Here is a 19,703-nt window from a genome sequence, read left to right as displayed (position 1 = left end):
GCCTCAGGTCATCCACTGCAGCGGCTACTTGAAGATCCGCCAGTACAGCCTGGACATGTCCCCCTTCGATGGCTGCTACCAAAACGTGGGCCTGGTGGCCGTGGGCCACTCGCTGCCTCCCAGCGCCGTCACGGAGATCAAGCTACACAGCAATATGTTTATGTTTCGAGCCAGCCTGGACATGAAGCTCATCTTTCTGGACTCCAGGTGGGTGGGCAGGGCCGGAAAGGGCTTCCCTTAGCCTGAGGGCGGCCCTGCTTAGTGACTGAAAGCTTTCCGTTTATCCTATGAGCCCATTTTGCAGATGAGGCGACTGAACCGTCCCTGGAAAGTGAGGGCGGACAGCTAGGTCTCAGAGGGCTGTCGAGGGTGTGTTTTGAGGGGTATCCCTGCACCCCCACCTGCACTCATCCTGCAGGGATTGCTCTCCTCAGGGTGGCGGAGCTGACGGGGTACGAACCTCAGGACCTGATTGAGAAGACCCTGTACCACCATGTGCACGGCTGCGACACCTTCCACCTGCGCTGCGCGCACCATTTGCGTAAGGCGCCACCCTGCCCCGTACCCAGGCAAACTTGGCGCTTCCCCTGGTTAGGGGGTGGGGGAGCCACGATTTAAGGGGACAGGTGGGAGCCCAGGGAGGTTGGTGGTGGTGTGTGAGGCCTCCTGAGGGGCTGCTCTAACACTGGGCCCACCTAATTCTCTAACATCCGCGGGCCGCTAATGCAGGCGGAAGAAGCATTTCTGGGAGAAATCCGTCCCCCGCCCCCCGCGAAGGTATATTATTCTCCTATTGGTATTTTTTTCCCATCTGCGAACCACACTAAAGATGAACAAAAACCAAGGCTGGAACTCACTTGCGTTGACTTGCCTGGCTTTTGATACAGCTTTGCTTTGAGCGTAATCTCCCGGGCAGGGAACGTGAGCGCCAGAGTTTAGCTGCCCAGAGCTTTACTTCCATAGTTAGAAAAGCAAATCTGGAGGAAACCCCCAGCTATAAGTGTTCCCCTCTTTGCTGACGGTGAAGACATCTGACCACCCCGGTATCATCCCTATAAGGGTGACCGGAGGGCTCGATGCAATATAACAAGACAATCAATTCTTTTGGGAATTTGCCTGTCCTCTCCCTTTCCTGCCTGGTGAGGTTATTAGGACCCACAGGGGGCCCTCAATTCTCACCACCAGGGATTGCATTTGGGACTAGTCCCGAGCAGGCTAGTTCACCACCATCTGCCTCCTGTCTCTCCGTCAGTGCTGGTGAAGGGACAGGTGACCACCAAGTACTACAGGTTCCTGGCGAAACACGGAGGCTGGGTATGGGTGCAGAGCTACGCGACTATCGTGCACAACAGCCGCTCCTCCAGGCCACACTGTATCGTCAGCGTCAACTATGTCCTCACGTGAGTGCAAGACTGAGACCCCTTCACCCACTCCAGGCGACCCTGCTCTCTGCGAGAGCGCGGGGTGGCGGCGCAGCCGGGTTAGACAAGGCTGGGGCCACTGGGAATGCCGTTTTGACCCTCGAGTGCTGGCTGCGCCAAGAGGAGGCAGGTCGAACACTTTCATCTTTTTGAAGAGGCTTTCTTCGTTATATTCTAGAGAAAGATTTAGGAGTTTTTCCATCACAGTCCATATTTGCTTTCTTCTCTTTCTTTTTCTCTCTTAACCTTTTAAGCGAACTCTGCATTAAATAAAACTTAATGCGGCAGAAAGAAAAAGAGAGAGAGAGGAAAGGATCCGACGTACGGAGGCATTTATCGTTAAACAGGACATCTGTTTCATTTTTTCAAATCTGGGATTTGAAGTTCTTAATTTTAACCAGAGTCTCCAATCAAAGTTAAGAGTTCTGAGAGAGTGGTTTTCCCCCTGAACCACAAAGGGGGCTTAAGTGACCAGGAGGATCTGACTTTAACTCGCAGAAAGCTAAGGGACCCCAGCGAACGCTGCAAGTCTTGGCCGGTGCCCAGGCCCCGCGCGGGGTGTAATTGCTTCACTGAGTGAGGAGCGGAGCTCTGGGTGCCACCTGCGGGTGCGACTGACAGTGAGGCTGCAGAGGCCTACATTTCAGCCTTATTCTTGCTAGAAACAATAATAGTTTCTGATTACCAGTGTGGCCCTGCAGGTTGATCACGTGGCCTGGTGTGTGGCTGGTGAAGAAAGCACGTTCTGTATAATGTTTGTGAAAGTCCAGTTGCTTAGGGTTGAAGCCTTTATGAAGAACTCTTTTGTGTGTGCAGTTGCGCTCCCCCCATCTTTTTTTTGGTAGAGGTTGAAATTCTTGTGATTTTAGGGAATCTCATAGGTTGTTTACTTTGGAAGTTGGAAGTGTTGACACACCAGGCACTTAGTAGAATGCTATTTAGACATTAGGAAGTTGGTGAAGGGGTGCTATTTGGAATCAGACTATACTATAGTTGATGAGGACTAGATTCATTTCACGTTGTTTTAAATTGCCAAATTAAAAATGTAGTAGTTGGAAATATTATGCTTGGCAGTAAGACTATTTATTTTGTGTCTTGTTTAATAAGAAAGTTTAATTCAATAGACTTAGAAAATGAATTTGGCTTAGATGAGGATTCAACATTCAAGAATAGTAGCTGACAATTAAGAATAATCTTTTACTTTTTTTCATCTTAGTAAACAGTGTTAATATTATATAATTCTTGTAATATCAAGAAGGCTGTATATTTTAATACAAAACAGAAAATTTACCAATATTTTGGGTTTCATGAAACAAAACCATCAATTTTATGAATACAGTTGTTCATATTATTAAAATAAATGCAAGAGAGAATGGCAAAGCATAATTCATAAAATAGGCCACTCTGTGAAGCAGTAGTATTAAAGGGTGAAAAATTACGTCTGCTTACTATGGAAAGGAAACGGACATTCTTTAAGAAGGTACTTTGTATGTCTGAGACATCACAAGCGTTACACATACACTCTGTTCTCTGGTGGGTGCCTGTGGTTAGTAATCATTTTCTATCAAACAGCAGGGTATATAGTCACACAGACCCATATAAATGACCCAAATGCAAGTTAGACCTCCCAATGCGTAAACTTAATTTATGTTTGGAGTCATTTTGAAATATTCTGTTTTGTTTTCCAGTAGATAAGTGTACATTTTTTCTTCTGTTGATTGTGTCATTCCTGACTTTACATACTCCTTCAGAACTGTAGAATTAGAGGATCAACTTTACATCAAATTTAAAAAGATGTAATGAGGATAAATAAATGATTAATAGAAGGAAAAAGAGCATGGTGCACATTAAAACATTTTATACCTCTGAATGAAAATGGAAATAAACACACAGAAGCATATATACACAGCACACAATATGAAAAGCTGAAATTGATTACCCTTTTATGAGTCTCAGCTTCAGTTTCTTGTATGAAAATTCTTAGGACAATTTTTATAGCTGCAAATGTGGAAATCGCTTTAGATGAAATGTCATCAAGTGGCTCTGTGTATGTTGACAGGATTTTCATAATGAACAGGTTGCAGTTTGTTTGATGTGCATATCACACATCTGGCTGGAAGTTACTAATTTACATTGTCTTAGCAAATTAAATAGATGGCTATTGATTCTCCATGGTTGTAGTGAACTACCACATACATTTGTTTTTTAGGGCTACTTCCCTATGAAGCCTGAGAATGACAAGTGAATTCTTTCTAAATACACCACCTGAAACAAAGTACTTAAAACCACAAGCTCCCAAATAGTTTGACATGCCAGATGTTTTCCAAATTTAAATGTTTTAATAGCATATATTTTAAAGGGATTTTCATGTTATGAAAGTAGAGATTTTAAATAAGCCTTGGTCAAATGAGGTTGTGATGTTTTGGTAGAGGCAACATTCGTAAGCTCATTAATTTTCTAATTTCCTGATTTATTGCTGAAGTTAAAATATGCCTAGAAAAATAAGTTATTATCTAACAAAAGCAACAATGATTAGACTTATTTAGTAACCTTGTTTTAATAAGTGGTTGCAACAGGGCATATAGGAAAACTGGATGATTTTAGAGGCAGGTGGTACATGCCTTGGTGCTTTTTACTGACTTTTGTATGCCCACTATATGTTCTGAAAATCTGGAGAGGTGAGCGAGAAGATACTGTGATTAAATTCTGAAAATTCCCTTAGTTTTTCTGGGTCTCTGAGGTTCAGTGAAGCTTCTATAGCTCTTCATTAAACCCTCGCTCCAAAACAAAACAAAACAAAACTAATCAGTTCATGATTTTCTGTAAGACACACATACCCTGTTAGCTTTACTTTACACATTTAAAAAAGATTTTTCTTATAAGTTATGAGTATCCTCAGGCTTTGAAATAAGTGTTAAGTATGACAAGCCTTACTTTCTGGTTATTTTCAAGAGGGTAGGTGAATGGAATTAGTGTCTAGTAACAAGGATGTCGGGCAAAGTCCAGAATATATGGAGTATACTGTGTAAAGACCTATGTGAGTCTTCTTGAGTTCATGTTTTCTTGAGTTTAATTACTATTATTAATTATTCATAGCCAGCTCAGATGGAAAGCTTTAGTTTTTAATGTAAAGAAAATTGAAAATATAGAACATTTGATAAACTATGAAAAACAATTTCTAAGAAAATTAACAGTCTTGGTTCTATTTATGTTTTTAGACTACATATATTTTTAAAATAAGAAATATTCGGCCACTTTTAAAGATAACCCAATAGAGTATAAAATTGCTATTTAAAAATATTTTAAAACATAAACTTTGCAAATATAAAAGTTGAAAGAGAAGTAAATGAATATCCATATTCACATCATCTACATCCAACAACTGTTATTTTCCTATATTTGCTTTACATCTCACTCTACCCATATGTGTGCTTATTTTTAATGTGTATTTTTTTCCTACTAAATCACTTCAAAGTAAGCTACAGATATCATGGTGCTTCATCCTTGAATAGCATTTTCCAACATAGCCACTGTACCGTTTATGATGACACATTTAAAGTGTTAAAAATTATTGTGTGTAGAGCTTGCAAAAACATAGTTGAGAGCTAGTTTACCGGTGCCATTAAAAACAATCTGCCACTAATATTCATCAAGTACTCATTGGTGTATGATCTCAATTAGGCTGATTGATAGGTAATATTTTGTGAGGAGACTTTCGTAGGATAGAAGGTTCTAAATGACACTGTATTTTAAACTAGCTTTCTAATAAGACTTGCGAGCTAATACAATTCTGATATTATGTCTGGAAAGTAAAAGAGAGAGAATAGATTTAGTGAGAAATTTGGAAATTTTGAAATCAGACAGATTTAACATCTCAACTTCGTTTTCTTAGCAAAGACGGCTTCTCTGCTTATTTATTTTCTACGTTTAGGATGGAACATTGCTTTCCTAGAAAATCTCACGTGGTGTTTTAGAGTGATTCACTGAACATATATAAGGAAGTAGTCTTCTGTGTTAAAATTTCTATTTCTGTGTTACTAAAAGCAAAACAAATAGAGACAATTTATATTGGTAGTGTATTTAACATTTGCTGTCTACTAAATACCCCTTTTGAATTCATAGAAAAGTTAGGCCAAATACCAAAGGTGATGTACAGTACTTCCTTCATGTCAATGAAAATAAAAAGAGTCTCTATATTATAATTACTGTAGATCTCATACTTTTTGTTGTTGTTTGCATACCATGTTAACCACAACAATTTACCATTATGAGAACCACTGTAGTTCTTAGAATTAAAAAGGATTTTAAATGTTAACATATTCTGTAAGTATAAAACCTGACATATCCTTGTCATAAAGTAGCAAACATTAAAATATGTTCATATTGCTTTCCTCTTTTAAGTACATTATTGGTGCTGAGTTAATTTGGGTTTTCAAATTTTAAAAAATTACTTATTTAAAGACCAGTGATGCATTATTATTATTATTATAGCAGTTTTTAGAGAATGCTTTAAAACAACTTGACCAATAACATATATAGTTAACATATACAGTTATTTATTTTCCTGGTTAGCAAAATCACTTTTATATTACAAATATTATAAATACAAACAATATAAAATTTTCTTTTCACTTAGCAAGCTACAGAAAATATAAAATAATTTACTCTCTGGAGCATTTGTATAGACTTAATCTTTTGATCTTCCAAAATAATAATCATGCACTAACGTATACCCATAAATTAGATTTGATCCTTAATTGTGTTTAATCTTTACTAAGTTAATATTGAACATCAGAGTCACAATTTTCTTTTTAGATGATCTTTCATGTAACTTAATGATTATAAAAACAAATTGAAGACATATTTGTATTAATACTAATTTTATAACTACCAAAACACTTAGTTAAAAGGAAGAGCCAGGAGATTTAGTGTCTTTTGAAATACATAATACCAGTTAAATATTCACTTAAATAATCTTATTCTTCATACACTTTTTTCTTATTATAGTATTTTATCAAAAGGATCTGTATTTGGTTTTGAATTCATCTTTTATGAACTTAAAGACTTTGTATTTTTTTAAACAAATACTGAATGCATATCTGTTTCAACGTGCTGTCACATTGGTTACCTGACTTGCTTCTTTGATGGCTCTGCACAGTGGTTGGGTCAGAGATTGCTTTTCGTATTTTTAGGTGTGGAAACTGAGGCTCAGTAATGCTGAGTAAGTAGTGAAGCCAGAATTAAAAGCTGGTGTGTCACTCCTACTGCATCCTGCTGTTCTCTGTGTATAGGGGTGGAAGTGGAAGGTGGTTGTAGGAAAGATGTCTGAGAGACAGGGATGGATTTGAATGAATGAGACCTGTAGCGTTCAGCCCACAAAACTTCAAGATAGGCTTTGATCTGAATTCACGATGGAAGATTAAGAAACTGCCTCTTTGTGGTTGCTTCACAAGTGTGTGCAGATATTGACATTTTCCTAGCTAAAATTTAGCTGTTCTGTCTTCTCAATGACATTCAATTAAGAATGTCTCATTTTTTCCCCCATAAGTTTCACTAAGGGCATTTTCGTTTTGTAAGAAGAAAATGTAGCCTGCAAACATTTTAGTGTTTTAGTGAATTGCTTGGTTCTAGATTACACAAGTACATTATTGCTATTACTAATTATTCTATTTCTGCAACCAGATTTAACATTTTATGTTTTTACTAAACAAAAGAGTTAACCCAAATGTCAGTAGATTTGCAAACCAAGTCATACGTGATGCAAATTGCCTGCTGTGGCAGGGGTGTATTTCTTACATGGTGTGTGTGTGTGTACATCCCCATGGTGATGGGATGGGAGGAAGGAATTGGCCCTTTTCTGCCTTTGAGAGAGAATGGACGGGATATATGGCAGCAGGGGATGCCCCCTGGGGGTTCTATTCAGAGGCCTGGGATAGAGAACTTCCCAGTATTCTTCGGGCTGCTGTGCCATCCTCTGGCCCCTTCGCACTGCCACTACCCAACTACTTCTCCCTCCCCAGGCCTCTCTGGCCTCCAGTTCTTCCTCTGTTGTTGCCCTGACCTGAAGGGCACTGATTCACAGGAGTTTCACTTTAGTTCCTGGGTAGAGGCCACTGGGTGTGTACTAAATGACCAGGCTGTCTACTTTCCTCTGGCTTTCTCTTTGTCTGGCTGTTGGGAAAAAAGGGTTTTGATCTTTGACTCACATTGTAGAAAAACATGGATCACTGCCTTATTTGAAGGCAGGGACCCACACATGTGATTGTGAATGGATGGAGAAATTCAAGGGAGGCTTTACTTGAACTCCAGAAAAACATGTTTTTGTCTCCTGACTTAGTCTACTCACATGGGAAACACTTTTATGTTTGATACAAGATGTGTGTGTGGTGGGGAGTGGGGTGGATTATACATATCTTCATAATTTAGTAAAAGGTTGCTACTGCTTTCACCTTAACCAATACTTCCTTCTCGGTTCTTGGCCTACGATGTCTTTCTAGATGAGCAGGTGATCATAGAAAATTCACTGGAGTTGAAATGCTAGTGTCTATAATTAAACCTTCATGCAAAAAAAGGATTGGTTGGAGTTTAGATGAAACTTGGAATTCCTGAGTGCCTGTCAATAGAGGAATTTAACGTTCTGGCTTGCCTGAGGGAGTAAACTCTCCAACCCCATCTCCCTTTCTCCTGCCTCTGGCATTCCAAGGACAGGGAGCTGGCGGGGAAGAGGGCTCCTCCTTGGTGATCATGGAACTGAAAGAAGAAGTTACTTTGCAGGGCATTGACAATGTTCTGGGGTCTGGCTGAGCCTGGGCCATCTCCAGAAAGTGGTATTGCAGTAGGATTGTGATTTTGTTTTTACAAACACCCACAGTATCATTTTCCAAGCAATCTGTGAAACAAAGGCGTGGGCTTTAGTGCCAGATGGGCCTGGGTTAGAATGAAGACTCGGCTACATAGAAGCTGTGAGGCCTTGAGCATATTACTCTACCCCTTTGACCCTCTGTTGCCCCATATGTGAAATGGGGACATTTGTACCTACCTTTTGGGAATTTGTGGAGGATTAAATGAGATAATATATAGAGAGAATATAGCACAGTATCTGACAGAAAGCAGGTGCTCAGAATTTCTTAGCTGTTTTTATTAGCTCTTGCCAATTATGTAATGTCAACTAAAATACTTTGAAAGAGAATTACTAGTTTCCTCCTTAACTTGACTTTCTATATCCTCAAATCCAAAGATTTAGGTGTTTATTTTCTCTTCCCTCCCGAGTCCCTCAACACACAAACCTCCAAGTTTTGTGCTGTTTGTGTGTGGTGATTTCTGCAGTTTGGTTAGGCTCACCGTGTTTTTCACTGTAGTCTTGATACTCTAAGGGGAGTAGAGATTTCTATGTGGAGGGAGAAAACACAGCATTTACTGAGCACCTTCTTTGTGCTAGAGAGGGTGGAAGGTGTTTACATAGGTTAGTTTCTTGCGGAAAAAGAGATCATAAGAAACTAACCAAATATTTAGGGTAATTTAGTTGGAATCAGTGTTTTGTCAACTTTACCAATGCTAGTAGTTATAATTTAATGTGCATAAAACACCAAACACTGACATTTCTGATGGTGTTCAGTGGAGCCTTTTGTATATTCCTCATTGTTCTACACGGACTGAGTGTGGCTGTATACCCGTGTTTCACGGAGTATAGCAGATTGCAATGATTAATTGCATGATTACATGAAGTAGGAATCTTAGCATTTCTCAAGCAGTTGACAATTTAGTTGGCGAAATAGAAGGGTTTCATTGAAATCTTTGAGAAGTCAGATTAGCCCAGTTTGCAATGTTATAGTATACTTGCACCATTTGCTAAGGACACAGAATACAAAGGAGCTCAAAGTGACAGTGGAGCTATCAGGGAAAGGATGGAATTTTAAGGGTTGGAAGCAGAAGTAGGGTGTTTTGAGACGGGTCAGTGACATATATATATTTGTCATGTTGTTCTTTTCCAGTAAGTACTCCTTGTAATGTCGTTAGTATCACTCTTCAAATTAGATTCAAATGGTGACGGTCTCAGTGCTCTTGTCTAAGCTGGGTTTTCTCTCTTTCTTTACATTCTTTACCTTGAACTGCATTGCTGAAACTGAGCATGTTTCTTTTTTTAAATTTCAATAGTTTTGGGGGTACAAGTGGTTTTTGGTTACATGAATAAATTCCTTAGTGGTGATTTAGGAAATTTTAGTGCATCTGTCACCCAAGCAGGGTATACTGCAGCCAATATGTATGTAGTCTTTTATTCCTCACCCCACACAACCTTTCCTCTGGAAGCCCCAAAGTCCATTATACCATTCTTATGCCTTTCCATCTTCATAGCTTAGCTCCTACCTGTAAGTGAGAACATATGACCTTTGGTTTTCCATTTCTGAGTTACTTCACTTAGAACAGTGGCCTCCAGCTCCAACCACGTTGCTGCAAAAGACATTATTTCGTTCCTCTTTATGACTAAGTGGTATTCCATGGTGTATATATACCACATTTTCTTTATCCACTCATTGGTTGATGGGCACTTAGATTAGTTCCATACCTTTGCAATTGCAAATTGGGCTGCTATAAATGTGCATGTGCATGTTTCTTTTTCATAAAATGCCTTCTTTTCCTTTGGGTAGATACCCAGTAGTGGGATTGCTGGATCAAATGGTAGTTCTACTGTTAGTTCCTTAAGGAATTCCCATACTGTTTTCCATAGTGGTTATACTAATTTACACTTCTACCAGTAGTGTGAAAGTGTTCCCTTTTTACCACATTTATGCCAATATCTATTGCTTTTTGAGTTTTAAATTATGGCCATTCTTGCAGGTGTAAGGTGGTATCTCATTGGGGTTTTAGTTTGCATTTCCCTGATGATCAGTAATGTCGAGCATTTCTTCATATGTTTGTTGGCTGTTTGTATATCTTCTTTTGCGAAATGTCTATTTATGTCCTTTGCCTACTTTTTGATGGTATTATTTGTTTTTTCTTGTTGATTTGTTGATGATCCTTGTAGATTTTGCATACTCGTTCTTTGTCATATGCATAGTTTGCAAGTATTTTCTTCCAATCTGTGGGTTGTCTGTTTATTCTGCTGATTGTTTCTTTTGCAGTGCAGAAGCTTTTTAGTTTAATCAGGTCCCATTTATTTATTTTCATTTTTGTTGCATTTGCTTTTGGGGTCATAGCCATGAATTCTTTGCCTAAATCCAGGTTCAGAAGAGTTTTTCCAAAGTTATCTTCTAGAATTTATGATTTCATGTCTTAGATTTAAGTATTTGATCCATCTTGAGTTGAATTTTGTACAAGGTGAGAGACAGGGATCCAGAACTGAGCGTTTCATCAGGACTGGAAACTATTTTTTTTATATCCTCAAACCCACAAATTTAGGTGTTTATTTTCTCTCCCTTCCCCAGTCCCACAACACACAAACCTCCAAGCTTTGTGCTCTTTGTATGTGGTGATTTCTGCAGTTTGGTCAGGCTCACTCTGTTTTTCACTGTTGTCATTGATACTCTAAAGGGAGCAGAGATTTCCATGCAGAGGGAGAAACGTCAGCATTTATGGAGCACTTTCTTTGTGCCAGGGAGGTACAGTCTCTTGCCATTCCCAAACTGGTACTGATATATGATTAAAATGTTCACTCAGCTTTAGTAATGAATACGGTTTTTTTTTTAGCTTCTAGACTACACCACCATTTAAAATTTTTTTAGGGATATTAATATTCTGAATGCAAATCTTATTGAAATGAATACACTGTGCTACCGAGTATACGGTGGGTATATTTCAAAAATTATTTTCAGAAAGAAAATATGAGGTATATATTAGGATGACAAACACCAGCAGATTGGAGAAAAGGGAGGTGCAAAGTCCTTATACAGCTTGTTCCAGATTTGCAGGGTCAGAGGGTCTCATTTGATATTATCATCCTGTTGTTATTAGAATATGATGCAGACTAAACCTTAGGCTTCTTAGTTGGATGTTTCAGACTCTGAAAAACATAGCAATGCATTACAAGTTATTTGAAAAATATGTTATCAAATGAGGTATCATAATATTTTATCCTATGACATGGCATCTTAGTTAAGAGGTTGGGCTCTAGAATCTAGGGTCTATTGTCTGTCCCCTAGCACTGCCATTCATTAGCCCAATGACTATGAACAAATTGCTTAACTACGCCATCTCTCTATTTTTAAAAAATCTGCAAAATGGGCCAGGCGTGGTAGCTCATGCCTGTAATCCCAGCATTTTGGGAGGCTGAGGTGGGTGAATCATGAAGTCAGGAGATCGAGACCATCCTGGCCAACATGGTGAAACCCCATCTCTACAAAAACACAAAAAATTAACCAGGCATGGTGGTAAGGGCCTGTAGTCCCAGCTACTGGGGAGACTGAGGCAGGGGAATAGCTTGAACCTGGGAGGCAGAGTTTGCAGTGAGCCAAGATCGCACCACTGCACTCCAGCCTGGTGACAGAGCAAGATGCTGTCACAAAAAAACAAAAAACAAACGACGACGACGACAACAAAAACCTGTAAGATGCAGGTAGTAATAGGTTCTACCTCATAGAGTCAATCGGAACATTTAATGAGATTATGTGTAAGGTTGGTGGCTCTGTGCCCGACACAGTAACACTGAGTACATGTGAATTATTTTTTTTTTTTTATTTTTTTTTTTTGAGACGGAGTCTCACGCTGTTGCCCAGGCTGGAGTGCAGTGGCGCGATCTCGGCTCACTGCAAGCTCCGCCTCCCGGGTTCCCGCCATTCTCCTGCCTCAGCCTCCTGAGTAGCTGGGACTACAGGCGCCCGCCACCGCGCCCGGCTAATTTTTTCTATTTTTAGTAGAGACGGGGTTTCACTGTGGTCTCGATCTCCTGACCTTGTGATCCGCCCGCCTCAGCCTCCCAAAGTGCTGGGATTACAGGCTTGAGCCACCGCGCCCGGCCATTATTACAGTGGTTATTTTAGTGAAACTGAATAAAGTAATTTTTGTCCTGCCAATGAACACAAAATAAATGTGTGTGAGTCTTTGAACTGAAGGAGGGAAAGCATGAGTCTTAGGAAGGCAGAGAGTGGCCCAAGAACAAGAAATCAGCAATTATGTTGATGCATCTGGAAAGATCCTCCTTCAACTGGTTAGAACTAGTGGCCTTTAAGCATTCATAAAAGGCTTATTGAACACCTATTATATATCAAGCACTGTGCACAGTTCAGAGGACATCAAAATGAGTAAGGCAGTGTCTGCAGGAAAAAGAAATAAGCATATGTCCAAGCTGTATCCTAGCCTGATTTCCCTGTGGGCTTGCTGGTAACTGAGATGCCTTTATGGAGGAAAGTGTGTGTCCATCCACAATTAGAAGGAAGACAGCCCAAAGCATCTTGGCACTGTTTGGGTCACTCCTGAGGAAAGAGCTCACAGGTGTAGTCAGACTGCTTTCTGGCTAGATAGTAGGAAGGGAGGAGAGACAGTGGGAGGAGTTGGACACCTTGGAAGGGGTGTGTGTGTGTGTGTGTGTGTGTGTGATGTGTATGGTAAGGGAGTTCATGACTGGCAGCCAAGTAACTGTCTACAGATTAAGGAGTTCAACTTTAACTCTCTCAAGGACGTTGCCCAGGGTGGGCCCTGTGTATCTTATTGCCTCAGGGAGAGAGAGCAGTTGTGTTGATTTTTGTCCTGTTGGAATGATGTTTTGTCCTGCTCTAAATGGGATTTTTCAAAATTTTGGGGGTTGAGTTCTGATAGGATTATGAATCTCAGTGAGTTTTTCAATTAAAGAATTATTCTAGATTCAAAATAGTCTTTGCAGATTTATTACATTTGAAATACATTGTCAATTTTTTTAGATGTTTGTAATTTTTTTGCTTCTTTTTTCTTTTATAAGAGGTAATTCTCAGGCATTGCTGCTCTGTCTGGGAGAGACTGTGAGGTGGTTGTTAGCTCTAAGCTGAAAGAAGGGTGGCATGTTGTTTTGTTCATTACATGCTTAGGAAGGCCGAGGAGTAAGACAGACTCACATTTGAAGGGTGGCTGCTTTGTGTGAGAGGTCAGAGAGGTAAAGTGACTCAGCCAATGCAATATAGCTAGTGAGTGGTCCAGCGAGCATACCAACCCAGGGCCTGGACTCCAGCATCCACCTGATTTCCTCTTTGGCATGTTTTCTTTAAGTGGATAATGCTGTTTTAGGGTGAACCATATGAAATTGTCACTTCTATACATTAAAACAGTTCAATATTGGCAATTTTATATGATTCCACCTAATATTTACATAGTCATTTATGATATTTTGCCAATATTTTGCATGGTCTATGGATAGTTTACCCCCTTTTTAAATATGGGGTCTCCACAAGGTGACTCGGTTTCTTCAGAGTTTGGGTATATTTGGAACCTACTCAATTGCCAGTCAATATCTTGAGCCCATCTCTTCTTCACTAATGTTAGCATCGACAGTCATGATGTTTTCACAAAACAACAATTGACATATCACCCACAGAACATTATTTTATTTAGAACATTTAATATTTTACCAGGATTCAAATGGGAGCTGCTGTCTTTACTAGAAGAATATTTTTTCTTTGATTGATTGCTAAATGGATAGGGCCTGTGAATGGATCCTTTCTTCCCCCCGCCCCAGGGATTTCTTGTTCAAACAGAATTTGTTGTATCCACATCAGTAAAGCCGTGTTAATACGGGCTGCCGGCCAGATTGTAGAAATAGCCTCATTATATTGAACTGGATATCATAATGGTACCCATTAAGGTGGGATTCTCTCTGTGTTTGTGCTTTTAAACCCAAGTCCCTTGCCACTTTTTACATCTCTCCAAGAATAGCAACATTCTCTGGTAAAATGCAATCTTAGAATGTGCTGTCTCTCACCTCTTCCTACTGAAAACCATTAACAAAAGTAGAATCCTTGGTTCTGAGCATTCTTACGGGTTTGCAGCTGCTCTTCAGTCATTCATTTTACTCTCGTGCTTGTAATGACTATAATGTGTTCTTGTGACTGAACCAGGAGCTTTACTTGTTTCAATACCTCCCATTAATTGATATTGGTGTCCAAACAAGTGACAGTCAAAGAGCTGCTTGTTATCAGATCAAACCAAACGCATCACAGAGTTTTTCATTTTAATTTTGATAAACCATTAAGAGACTAATAGTACTGGAAGGCACAGCATTTATATTCACTGTTGAAATCTTACCACAGTCCTGGCATAGTGAAGTATCTGTTGTGTTGGATTTGGATAACGGACCCTTGCAGGGTTACAGCTCAGGAATGCTAGAAGAATGACGCCCACAAAGGGGAGGGCAGAGTGAGTGTCAATTTCATTCCTCCAATTAGAGCAGATAAAGAAATAGCAATGTGCAGGATAGCATTTTATTGTGAAGGCTAATTGAAAACCAGGAGGAAAATATTTAGAGACGTTACATGGCACTTTACAGTCTAATCTCTTTTCTATTTGTGTCTCTTCTTGGTTGACTCAATAGGACCTTCATTATAAACAAATTTCTATCATTAGAATCAGCTTAATCTCTGTTGCTATAATTAAGGTAATGGGTAAGAAATGTTTTAGAGTGTAGTCCTCTCTATGACAAGCTGGGGATTGTTCATGCATTCACTCAGCAAATATTTCCTCAGTGCCTACTGTGTGCCAGGCCCTGGTAGGGCTACAGTGTGGCTGAAAGAGACAAAGTCCCTACCCTCATGGAATGTAAGTTTTTAAATATATATATATATATAGTATACATTATATATATAAAATAAATGTGTGTGTGTGTGTGAGAGAGAGAGAGAGAGAGAGAGTCTTGATCTGTTGCTCAGGCTGCAGTGCAGTGGCAAGATCACGGTTCACTGCACCTTGACCTCCCAGGCTCAGACGATCCTCCCATGGCCTCAGCCTCTGCAGTAGCTGGGATGACATACATATGCTACCACACCTGGATAATTTGAGCATAAATTTTAATATACTTATAAAATAATTATAAAGGAATAAAAAATGTCACATAATATCAGAAAGTGATAGGAGAAAAATTAAGCAGGACAAAGAGGTGAGATTGGTCAGAAAGGCTTCTCTAAAGACTCATAAATGAAGGGGCCAGCCATGTGGAGTCTTACAGGGAGAGTATTCCCAGCAGAAGGAAGTGAATGCAAAGGCCCTGAGGTGGAAACCTGCTTGGCATGTTGAGGAACAGAGAAGGTCACTGTGGTGGCCACCAAGTAAGAGAGGGGGAAGAATGGAAGGAAATGATGCTAGAAAAATAGTCAGGGCCAGATCGTGTTGGATCTTGAAGGTTTTGGGAAGCCGTTGGAGAATTCTGCACACGGGTGTGACATGATCTGATTGTATATGAAAAGATCATTCTGACTAGTTTGGAGAATAGGCTTTTGGGAGTATGGGTGGTGGAGACAGAGAATACCATTGAGAAATGATTGTAATTGCCACAGTGAGGGAAGACGATGGCTTGAAACATGGGGTAGTGGTGAGGGGTCAGATTTGGCATACATTTTGAAGGTAGGCTCAGTGGGATTTGCAGATAGATTGGATACGGGATGTGAGAAGATGAAAGGGGTCAAGAACAACACCTAGATTTTTAGCCTCAGCAACTTGGGTAAATGGTGGGAAGGAACAGTTTAGCAGGCAGAGGCGGCAACCAGGGTTGTGTGTGGACAACATGTTTAGCTTTGAGATGCCCATCATTCATCAGAGTGGAAATGTCACATAAGCACTTGAACCTGGGGGTCTGTGGAGTTGGGAGGTCTGGGCTAGATATTGGGGGTAAACAGTGTATGGAATTTAAAGTCAGCAGAGTGGATGAGATACCCAGAGAGTATGTGTTAATAGAGAAGAGAAGCATCCTGAAGACTAAACCCTGCGGCTCTGCAATGTTTTGGGGTCTGCAGAAATAAGAGGCACTCAAAAGGAGGTTAAGAGGAAACAGGCAGTTGGGAGTAGGGGTGGGAGTACTTCATTGAAAGATATCCAGTGAGGTATGCCTTGGGGAAAGTGTGAAGCTTGAATTTTGTCTTTGGAACCCTCCCTTTTCAGTAGTTTCTTATCTTCTCTGTGGTCTCCTTTCATCTGATTCCTTTCATTTAAAACAATAACAACAACAACTCAGATAACAACTGCTTTAGTTCTCAAAGTATGGCCCCTGATTGCAGCATCAGAACCATCCAGTGGCTTGTTAAAAATGCAAATCATTGGGCTCAACCGCAGACCTACAAATGAGAAACTCTAAGGGAAACAGCCCAGCAAGCTGTTTCTGAGGCGTGTTAACACACTCTTCAAGTGCTTCTGAGGCGTGCTGAAGTTTTAGAACTACTGCTTTCAGGAAAGTAGCTGATAAACTAAACAATAAATGATAACAAATGAGGCATACACTATTATCTCTCTCTCTCTCGTTTTTAGAGATAGGGTGTTACTCTGTCACCCAGGCTGGAGTGCAGTGGCATGATCATGGCTCACTGCAGCCTCAAAATGCTGGGCTCCAGCAATCCTCCTGCCTCAACCTCTCATGTAGCTAGGATTACAGATGTGCACCACTATGCCTGGCTAATTGTTTTTTATCTTTTGTAGAGATGGGGTCTTGCTATGTTGTCCAGGCTGTTCTTGAACTCCCGGCCTCAAGCAGTCCTCCCACTTTGGCCAATGAATGAGTCATCACTCATCCAGCCCTACTATTATCTCTTTCTGGGCCATCGGCTTAAGACAAATAGATTAAAATATGAATAAATGAATTTTAAGCATCAGCTATTAGACCACTATTGAGACATCTTCATCATGGCCAGGGAACTTTCTCAAGCTCTATAAATCATAAAAACTGGCTGCTGCTGCCTATTCTGTCTTTGGTAATGGGCTCTGTTGATAACTATGTATTCTGTATAGTAGTATGCAAGTTCTCTGACTTCAGGTATAGAGACAATGAAAATTTTGGTATTTTAGTGGGCAATCTGAAATCCCTAGCAACTACTCAGAACTTATTTTGTTTAAACGCAACTTATCTACCAGGCAATTTAAAATAATGTCTGAATACTGAAGCACAGAATAATACTACTAATAATGGTAGGACATTTGTTGAATTGTGGATTTTTATTCATAAAATAAATCTCAAATTTATTTTAGTCATTTAAATAATAGAGTTTGATGTATATTTAGCCAAGCATTACAGTAGTAAGGGCTTTAAAGAGATTAGAAATAAATGAATCCAATTAAAGAACATGTCTATGAGATTTCATATGTCATAGGTATGAATGAACTGTTTGCACAGCAACTGTAAAGAAACCATTAATGATTAACTATCTAGAAGAGGTTTAATCAAGAATAAATGTTATAGGACATATTTTAAAATATTTAAGTTAAACAAATGAAGATTTGTGCATTTGAAAACATTGCATCATGCCATCATTTTTTGCGGTGTCATTTTCTGGGGAGTTCAGAATCTGAGGCTCTACTTTTCTATAATCTACAGAAATGCCAGTGTCTTTGTGTTGTACAGAAAAGGGCAGAGCTTCCAACCTGCTGTGAGGTTGGGCCTTATGGGGTCTCCCCATGTGAGATCCTGTGGGGAATTTGGAGACTCTGTGGCCTTGGGTATGGGGTCTAAATTTCCCAGTGTCGTGGAAAATTATTTTATGATTACAGGTAACTTTTTTTGTTCCTGGAGTTTGTGTGGAGCTGAAAACAGGAGGTATGCTCTTTTCACCCCTCCACCAGAGGATACTTTTAGGGTTTAGGAATCAGTTTTGCTAAGAACTAGGTAGGAAAGCTGTTTCTGTGATAATAGAACCTTATGTAAGATGTTCAGTAATGGGATCTTCCATTGCTTATCTTTTTTAGGTATTGGAAGACTTCTAAAGGGGAGGTACACTTGAAAGACATTAGCTTAATAAATGACAGTGAAGGGTCTGGTGAAGGGGATGGACACAGAGGGTGGGGAGGTGGGAAATAATGGAAAAGAGGGGGCCAGAATAACATGTGTATTTTATTTCCTAGTTTTTGAAAATAAAAGAAGTAATACAAATGTGATTGATATTAATATGATATTAATACTACTTTTTCTTTATATTTGATTCTTTTCTAGAACTGGGCTACAATTAGGGGTTTAGATTGTGGAAGAAGAGACTGACAATTTTAAATATATGCCTCATTTGAAAGAGGCAGCATATTTTGTGTTTATTCAGATCTAACTTTTAAAGACCAACACTCTCTTCCAGCCTCCAAGAAAATAAGAAACAGAAAAAATATAAGGTCAATAGAATGTAGAACTTCAACCTGAACGATTCACAAATATATTTAAACTTTAGTAGCTAAATATGGAATGAATTTCTTAGCAGAATAAAGTTCCTTAGAACAAAAAATGTGGCCCCCACATTAGGGTTTACTTCATTTGAACAATGACAAATGTACCATTTATAAGCCACATGAAACTAAATTGTTTTAAGAAAGTTCATGACAATACTTTATTTTTTTTTCAATTGTGGTAATAATTTAGATTATATTATCCTAAGAAGGAAACAGAAAGTCATATAGCTCACATGAAAGCCTTCAGAGACAGATAATTCTATAAGGTAGGAAGCGTGGAAAACAGATCAGAAAGTAAGTGAAACATGCAGGCACTGAGACAGCATGTGGATATTTTAAAATTACAGATGGCATACCTGAGGAGCTGAACCTTGAGGAAAAGGAATTTACTAATGCTTTCTCTTTTGTAATTTAATATACACAAAGAAGAAATTCTGGAAATGTAAAGAAAGTTTTAATATGAAATGAAAAGTACCTGAAATTTGCCTCAATTAGTATTTTTTTAAAAGAAATATTTTTCTGATTGTAAAAGTCATACATACTAGAGAAAAAATTAGGGTAATGCAGAGATGTTTAAAGAGAAGATGAAAGACATCTTTAATCCATTTTCGAATATCAACTAAATATTTTAGTTTATTATCTCTCAATATGCATATAGAGTACATGTCAAAGAGAGATAATTTTTTACTTTATTATGTATATTTTATGTCATTAGAGTAAAAATATTTAATAACTGCATAATATTTTATCACAAGGATATATCATAATTTAGTAATTCTATTATTGTTGGTTCTTCTTATTTCATTATTTATAATTAAACTTAAGAGATTATGCTGTGATAAACACACTTGTATACAGTTTCTTTTCCTTTTATTTTGAGACGGAGTCTCACTCTGTCCCTCAGGCTGGAGTGCAGTGGTGCACTCGGCTCACCGCAATCTCTGCCTCTGGGTTCAAGCGATTCTCCTGCCTCAGCCT

The 19,703-nt window shown here is 39.2% G+C and overlaps 1 protein-coding gene across 1 annotated transcript in view; it reads left to right on the top strand.

The window, feature by feature from the left end:
* SIM1 (SIM bHLH transcription factor 1) overlaps positions 1–19,703 on the top strand; it is a 75,543-nt gene that overhangs the window by 16,358 nt on the left and 39,482 nt on the right. Inside the window, exons 7-9 of the mRNA XM_050786267.1 lie at positions 8–207; positions 435–541; positions 1,253–1,400. Coding sequence (XP_050642224.1) covers positions 8–207; positions 435–541; positions 1,253–1,400 — 455 coding nt within the window. The remainder of the gene's footprint in view (positions 1–7; positions 208–434; positions 542–1,252; positions 1,401–19,703) is intronic.

This window comes from Macaca thibetana, chromosome 4, assembly GCF_024542745.1.
Source record: "Macaca thibetana thibetana isolate TM-01 chromosome 4, ASM2454274v1, whole genome shotgun sequence".
NCBI lineage: Eukaryota > Metazoa > Chordata > Mammalia > Primates > Cercopithecidae > Macaca > Macaca thibetana.
The sequence above is the reverse complement of the archived record's forward strand: the minus strand, read 5'-3'. Positions and strand labels throughout refer to the sequence as shown.